Here is an 8,878-nt window from a genome sequence, read left to right on the forward strand (position 1 = left end):
TCTAGCGCATTAATTGTCCACGTTAGTGGTCGACGTTATTTTTTAAAATGTACCTTAATCCCCTGAGATTACAGTTAATATTTCTGAATCTCTTTGATTCTTTAGATGTGCTGGCCTACTGATAATTAATCGATATTAATTAATATATGACTAATTACCAGATTTTATAATTATATATATATATATATATATATATATATATCTTTCAGTTCTATATTTAAGAGATGAGGAATTATGTACATTATTTACAATTGATGGATATTTGTCCTCATCTTGTTTGTTGTTAACACAATGTTTCGGCTGATATACCCTCCAGTCTTCATCAGGTGTCTAGGGGAAAAGGTATTTTTCGATGTTGTTGTTGTTGTTATTAACAAGGGCTTATAAATCTAATATTCTCCTATTTTTCTTTAATACCGGTACCCATATGCTGTTCCCATATGCTGCTTAGGAGGTTGTTGTGTCCTAGCATATGTGCTGCTTCTTTTAGTTTTCGTATTTTCCAGTGGTGTTCTTTGTGTATTATTTTAATTTCATCCCACAGGGGGAGGCGGTCTCCACTTTTCCTTACATGATCAGCTATACCCGATTTATCAATATCTCCTCATATCACAGCTTTGCGATGTTCCTCTACCCTTATTTTGAGGGGGCGGATGTTTCGCCTTTGTATAACCTACCACAGCTGCATGGCATGGAGTACACGCAGTTCTTAGTCATATTCTCTTCTATTGGTGGTTTTACTCGAAGGAGATATTCGCAAAGTGTTGCATTGCTTTTGAATACTGTCCTGATGTCAAATGGGCCGCATATCTTTTGTATCTTTTTGGAGAGGCCTTTCACATAGGGTAGAAAAACTGCAGACAGTTTATCGGTTTCATCCTCTCTTTTCTTCATAATTGGAGTGGAGAGTATGTTCTTGGGGTAGTTGTTGCTTAATAGATTGTTACTGAGATTGATCATTTCTTTGAGGTGGGTACCACGATCGCTACTTATATTCATTGCTCGATGTTGAATGGATCCTTATGATGTTTGGAACTTAGATTCAATGCATAAGGGCAGGTATAATGCAGTATGTTTGGTTTGAATTTGAGATGGCTTAAAGTGGGCAGAACCCTCTTGAAAATTCATAAATTTTCGATGTTGATGAAATTTCAACTATGGGTAATTGACACACATCAAGATGTATTCTCAAACTTTCCACTTCTCATGAAGATTTTAAGACCCCCTAATGGGGGCCTTAACTCCCAAATTTTAGTCATTTTTTATGATCCAAAACTACGTCAAAAGTACTGAATGGATCTTTATGAAATTTGGTAATCATATTTTATGCATAAGGGCCATAACCCCCATGAAAATTCATATATTTTTGCTGTTGATGAAATTTGAACCATAGATGTTAGACACAAATGAAGTAATATTTCTAAAATTCCATCTTCTTAGAAGTTAGAAAGACCTGTTCATGGGGACTTAACACCCATAATTTAGTCATTTTATCCAAGCAAAGAGGAATACAGTTGTACTCTTGGAAGCTGTAGGGTCACCTAAGCACAAAAGATGAGCGTTATTTGTAATTCAATGGTACAACAGTGTAATAGTTTGCTTTGAGATATACTTACATTGTGATTTCTGCAATGTGGTGCATAAATTCTGAAGTAAATGAGAGGCATCCTTGCCTCCACTGATTCAGTTGCAAAGTGTTGAGTAAAGTTATTTCCTTGCAAATATAGCAGTGTGGGAGCATTCCATTTTCTCTGCCAGTTCCCTGCTTTTTGGCGGCAGTTGGACAATCATTATTCAGATGTGTTTCGCTGTTGCACAAATAACACCGTGGCCTCCTGCCCTCCACCACTACATACAAATTATGTCCTTCTGCTAATTGAATATTTGTGGGTAATTTATTGATCGATTCTTGATCGATTTGTAAAAGAATTTCTAGCTTTTTACCTACCCAGTTTTGCTGTTCAAGGACAGCAATTTCTAAAATATTAGCTTCCTCCATTTCGAAGCAGATGGTAGATAACAACCATTGCGTCTCTACCCCTGGAGGCACATTTTTTATTATTACCTTCGTCACTCTTTGCCCAAGATAGCTGGGTATCATAATCAGCTGATCTGTGCGAAGAGTGGACGTCAAAAATTGTTTTGCTAATTTTCCGCTGTGGAAACGAAGTTGAACAGTGGCAAATTCATACCACCAATTGTAGTCTTTATGTCGCTATACAGGGCAAAGGCATTTTTCAATTTTATCCTGTGCTGCGTTTTCGTTTTTTTTTTTTGTTTGGACTCAATATTTTGTAGATGATGTTTTTTTTTGTATTTTGTTCTAATATGTTCTGTGAGATGTGTAAGTATAAAGTTTCGCCTTCTTTGTGGAATAGTGATTTCGTGTCTTCTATTTGTTGGGCAGTGAACGATACAATCTTTTTTTTTTGTCTTATCGCTTCAGCGAAATTTGTCTTTTCTTTTGTGGTGGTGGTGGTGGCAGAGGTGTCCGTTGTTGCAGTTAAAGGTGAAGTTGTAGTGGTAGTGTTGGTATTTTCTTTCGTGGAGGTCGACGGCTTTGTGACGATATCGCTGCTATTGCTGGTGTTGGTGGCGGTACTGGCATTCATGCTCACACTTGTACTTGCTTGCCTGAGACTTCTCCCCTCCTTCCCTCCTTCAGGAAGCTGTGGTGAAGGCAGTGTAGGGAACTCAACGTCAAACGAGTTGCCAAGGAGACCGTCTTTATATCTTGAAGTGCTCGAAATACGGATTACAAAAACAGCCGACAACTGATGAAGGGTCGTTCTTTATGTTGTTTGTCTTGTTTTCCATTTGTTTCTTTCGTTGTTCTCAAAAAAAAGTTCATATTCCATGTATTCGTATTTCGTATTTCATGTTGTTTACATTCTGTGATGTCCTGTGCCCACATATGCCTATGTATATACATATACATATATATATGTGTGTGTGTGTGTGTGTGTGTGTACACACATACGCTGACAGAGGAAAGAAACCTCCCCATGACCAAATCGAGGATCTCTCAGACTAGATATCTCGTTTCATGTATTTCTGTACGCTTCATAAGTGACACCCACCCTATTGATTGATGTCAGCTAGTTCCGGCTGTCAGAATATATGTATTTACCATAGAAACCTATGGATGATTTAGTGGAATGTTAATGCATGTACAAAAAGTTAATATAAACACCTGGGTGTAATATAATACCATGAAGAAAAATTCAATCGTCATTAAACGTGACTAAGGTTGCCAAGACACCTACATTGCTAGAAATAGGAGTAAAATGCTCCATGTGCTGTGGGAAGAGTGCAAACGTATACACATATAGGCGCAGGAGTGGCTGTGTGGTAAGTAGTTTGCTTACCAACCACATGGGTCCGGGTTCAGTCCCACTGCGTGGCACCTTGGGCAAGTGCCTTCTACTATAGCTTCGGGCTGACCAAAGCCTTGTGAGTGGATTTGGTAGACAGAAACTGAAAGAAGCCCGTCGTATATATGTATATGTATATATATATGTGTGTGTGTGTGTGTGTCTGTGTCTGTGTTTGTCCCCCCAATATTGCTTGACAATCGATGCTAGTGTGTTTACGTCCCCGTAACTTAGCGGTTCGGCAAAAGAGACCGATAGAATAAGTACTAGGCTTACAAAGAATAAGTCCTGGGGTCTATTTGCTCGACTAAAGGTGGTGCTCCAGCATGGCCGCAGTCAAATGACTGAAGCAAGTAAAAGATAAAAGGGAAAATATGCTAACAGGGGTTCACTAAGCTTTTTCTGTTCTACAATAATATCCCAATTTTTAAAAAGGGAATTAAGTCCCCAGAATTAAATTACCATCCAGCCTCTCATTAAACTCTCATATCATTGAAGTATTTGAGAGAGAAGTGAGATCAAAAATAACTTCCTTGTTAGGGGAGAAAAATCATCTGCTTCTCTGACAGGTACAATTGCTTCAGGTCAGTACAGACCTGAGAGTGATGGTAATTAAGAGATGACCCCATGCTCCTCACAATTCCAGATCTTCTGAACTAGAGCCTCAACACCAGGTGCAATTTAATGTCATACCCAGGGCATATGATATGATTTAATGTCATACCCAGGGCATATTTAATGTCATACCCAGGGCATATGTTGACTGTTCTTTGAGCCACTTCTTCACTACAGTTTTCACTTCCTCGTCACTGGACTATGTATGTATGTGTGTGTGTGTGTGTGTGTGTGTGTGTGTGCGTGTGCGTGTGCGTGTGTGTGTGTGTGTGAATATATGGGAATGAATACATGTATATGTGTGTTTGTGTTTCTCTGCATGTATGTATGTGTAAGGTCATAATGTTTTTTTGCGTGTGTACATGTTTATGTGTACGTGTATGTGGCTGAAGTTGCTGATATTTTCTTCTTTTACAGATTAATCTACATCTGGAAATATGCTCAGTCAAATCATACCATTTAGGCTGACTTTTGTGTTGATACTGTATATGAGGTTACTATTAGAGACTCATGCTGTTCCAACCATCTGCCAAACATGTACTTGCCGAGGATCTTCGATTAATATAACTTGTAAAAATCGAGGACTGATATCAGTCCCCCAGACCATTCCCCCAGATGTCGTATCTTTGTAAGTAGCCAATTTTTACCTATCTTCCACATCCAATATTTTAAATCCTCATTCGTTATGTTCTCAGCTGATTTCTTATGGTGTTGATCTAACAGCTACAATGTTATAACTGGAGTAAACTGGATCGATATGTAACATGCCGTGAAGTAGGTTGTTTCTCAATTCATTTCAACTTTTATTGAATCCATAACTTTACAGTATCGTCAACAAAATTGGAATCAGACTAATATCTAAACTCTGACGATATTGGTCAGATCACATCAAAACTCTTTATGGCATATTCAAGGAAGCAAATGTATGGAAACTTTGGTATCACAAAATATGTTGCGTGTATCACAATATTATATTATTTCCTCAGTTAGTTGAAGATGTTTACTGCTAGTGATATAATTCCAGTTGATCTAGTCACAAAATGTTATTTATTTCTTTATTGAGTGTTTGTATTATTTTATATTAAAAATGATACTGTCAGACTGGTTAAACTTTAGATAATAACAAGATCCTCTTGAACTACCAGATGCCAGTGCCGCTGGACATTGCCAGTACCGCTGGACTATATTGCCAGTGCCGCTGGACTTCTTTGCCAGTGCCGCTGAACCGTTGCCAATGCCGTTGGACTTCTTTGCTAGTACTGCTGGACTTTGCCAGTGCAGCTGGACCTTGCCAGTGCCGCCGGACTTGCCAGTGCTGCTGGACTGGCTCCCGTGCAGGTGGCACGTAAAAAACACCATTTTGAGCGTGGCCGTTGCCAGTACCGCCTGACTGGCCTTCGTGCCAGTGGCACATAAAAGCACCCACTACACTCTCGGAGTGGTTGGCGTTAGGAAGGGCATCCAGCTGTAGAAACTCTGCCAAATCAGATTGGAGCCTGGTGCAGCCTTCTGGCTTGCCAGTCCTCTGCCAAATCGTCCAACCCATGCTAGCATGGAAAGCGGATGTTAAACGACGACGATGATGATGATGATGACGATGATGATGAAGGATGGCAGTCTTGGAGGGATAAGTTTCTTAGACATTTAACATCTTAAAATATATGATAAAATGAAATAGATTAATTATCTAATATATCTTCAGCCAATTATAATATTTAATCTATTCCCAGGGATAATTTTGTATTAAATGGCAAACATTAATTTATTAATAACTTCAAGCTTTCGGTTTAAAGCAAATATTTGAATAATACAATGGATCAACTCAATTGACCCACTCCACTTCTTGACAAATTTGGGACATTTCTGACGAAATGAGAAATCCATATATTATACAAGACCAGGTTTGAATTATGATGTTAACTAAATCTTGTAAACCTAAGTCAATATTTTATTTAATAAGTCTGATATTTTCAGAGTTTAGTTAATAATTTAGGCACAAATTGGTAGAATCTTTCAGACAGTTAATGTAGCATGATAGCTCGCAATATCTGTTCAGATGCTTGGCTCTCTAACTACAAATACCACAAAGTTTAACTTTACTTTTTAATCTTTAGGGGTCAGTAAATAAAGTATCCATCTAGAGCAGTGAATTTGTAGATATGTAAGAATGTTGGATTCAATGCTTTCAATATTTGTTAAAACTCTCTGCGTTCTGAGTTCAAATCCCACCTTAACCTACTTAAGTGACGAACCTAAATGTCCCTCGGTTTAACACCACCTTTTGACAATTTGGGTCTCTTTAGTAGAATCCACTCTGTTGTAAGCATCCGGGTCAGGCCTCCAGTTTAAGAATCCCTTTCTCTATTTTTCTTACCACACAGCTATGTCTGCACCTGAATATTTACATTTTTTTTTGAAGAGAGAGAAAAAATGTGTATAATGCAAACTAAAGATGAAAATAGGTAGAGAAGTGTTGAAACCATACAAAGCAAAAGTTCGTAAAAAATTTGTTGTTTTTTTACCTCAATTTTCTCAATAAGGAAAAGTTTGTACGGCGTTTCAGTTCATTGCAAAATGTGAACTACAAGTTTAGAGAAGGAAAATAATCTGTTCTACTCTAGGCACAAAGCCTGAAATTTTTGGGGAAGGGGCCAGTCGATTAGATCGACCTCAGTATGCAACTGGTACTTAATTTATCACCCGAAAGGATAAAAGGCAAAATCGACCTCGACGGGATTTGAACTCAGAACATAAAGACAGACAAAATACGGCAAAACATTTTGCCCAGCGTGCTAACGTTTTTGCCAGCTCACCGTCTAAAGAAAGAAAAAAATGAGAAAAAAGACTTGGATGTCTGAATAAAAAGTGAGTTGTTTCAATCAGTGATGAAGAAGGTTCGTTCTCAATGTTATTTCTTGTCAGAGTCCTGTCAGCAACTGATATATTTTTAACTGCATGCTACAATGTATTCGACTGGGAAAAGATATTGGCACCACATTGCTACGACTCAATAAGGCACCACAGCAAAATAAAATGACTAAAGATAAGCTAGTCACGTACGAGGGTGAGTTAAAAAATAATGCCATTTTGTTTAGGAGAAGTATAATTACCAACACAGGAACATGTATCATACATCAAAATGAAGCTGGACCTCTGTGAATCACATCTCTACTTCTCAACATAGTCACCGTTTCTCTCAATAGCAATGTTCCACCTTCGAATGAGAGCATATATCCCTGCCCCGTAAAATTCTGTTGACTGTTCTTTGAGCCACTTCTTCACTACAGTTTTCACTTCCTCGTCACTGGACTATCATCTCTTTGGCCCCATGAAAGAGGGTTTGAGAGGCAAACATTATTCCAGTGACACCGGGCGAAATGCTTCGCGGTATTTCGTCTCTGTGAAGTTATTGCGCGAGTTGTGTTGAAGTGTTTATCGAATTGTTGCCATTGTTATTGATTTGTATTGTTGTTTGAATTGTTGCCAAAGTTGTTAATTCGTTAATTGTTGTTTTGTTTCCCATTGTGGGAAAATGGAGAAGGCGCCAGAGGCAGGCCCAAGTTATGCGGCCGCAACGGGCAAGGATATATGCTCTCACTCGAAGGTGGAATGTTGCTATTGAGAGAAACGGTGATTATGTTGAGAAGTAGGGATGTGATCCACAGAGGACCAGCTTCATTTTGATGTGTGATACATGTTCCTGTGTTGGTAATTATACCTCTCCTAAACAAAATGGCATTACTTTTAGACTCACCCTCGTAATTATCAAGGGAAACAAGCAGCAGTTGCTACAGTATAATCGTACAATATGAAACATATAAATCCCGCCTGGGTATTGCACAAAGGACATTAGAATTTTCTGTAAACTTGAAAAATTATTTCTCACAGACTGGGGTATAAATATATTTCTGACATATCAAGATTTAAACACGCCTGGAAAGTCAATGAGGTGAACAATAGCACCTGTTGTAGTAGCAATAAATATTGTATGACATAGATTTATATCAACAGAAATCATGGTTCTCAATGGCGAAAATGACACCACTTCATTGTTATTGCTGCAGATGTGTGTGTGTGTGTGTGTGTGTGTGTGTGTGTGAAAACAAAATAAACACGACCCACAGTTTATACCAATAGTTTCCTACACACATTTCCCCATTACATCTACTTGCATCTCAATATTTATTAATAAATAATATCTGCGTTTCAATATTTATTAATAAAGGTTGTGAACTGGCAGAAATGATAGCACGCCGGGTGAAATGCTTCGCGGTATTTCGTCTCTGTGAAGTTATTGCGTGAGTTGTGTTGAAGTGTTTATCGAATTGTTGCCATTGTTATTGATTTGTATTGTTGTTTGAATTGTTGCCAAAGTTGTTAATTCGTTAATTGTTGTTTTGTTTCCCATTGTGGGAAAATGGTGAAGGCGCCAGAGGCAGGCCCAAGTTATGCGGCCGCAACGGGCAAAGGAGTAGAATCGCGTGAGTTGGAGGTCCGCGAGATAAAAGTGGAGCCTAGAAAGATGAAGGAGAATGAGAAATTAATCATAAAGGAAGGAAACACTTTGAAGCTAACACCGCCTGAAGAGCTATCGGCCAACGTGACAAAAAGAACGGTTATATTTAAAACCATGAAGGCAGCCACGAGAAAGATAGATATTGCTCCACTAGAAGCCATAGAGGAATGTGTTAAGAATATAAAAAGATTCACAACATACATCACGAGAAGGAGAAGATACGCCACTGTGGAGGTGCGCTTCACAACGGAGGAGGAAGCAATAAAGCACTCCACAGAGTGGCCAAGGTGCGAGTGGGTAAGGTACCACCCGAATTGAAAGAAGAATGGCTGATGACAGCCATAACGTATCATATGAAAGACGGGAAGATTCT

General features: G+C 38.6%; 1 protein-coding gene across 1 annotated transcript in view; it reads left to right on the top strand.

Annotated features, from left to right (window-relative positions):
* LOC106882527 (uncharacterized) overlaps positions 1–8,878 on the top strand; it is a 100,415-nt gene that overhangs the window by 2,889 nt on the left and 88,648 nt on the right. The window contains exon 2 of the mRNA XM_052965891.1: positions 4,407–4,617. Within this exon, the coding sequence (XP_052821851.1) occupies positions 4,427–4,617 (191 nt within the window). The 5' untranslated portion in view covers positions 4,407–4,426. The remainder of the gene's footprint in view (positions 1–4,406; positions 4,618–8,878) is intronic.

The sequence above is a fragment of the Octopus bimaculoides genome, chromosome 2, assembly GCF_001194135.2.
Source record: "Octopus bimaculoides isolate UCB-OBI-ISO-001 chromosome 2, ASM119413v2, whole genome shotgun sequence".
Taxonomy (NCBI): Eukaryota; Metazoa; Mollusca; class Cephalopoda; order Octopoda; family Octopodidae; genus Octopus; species Octopus bimaculoides.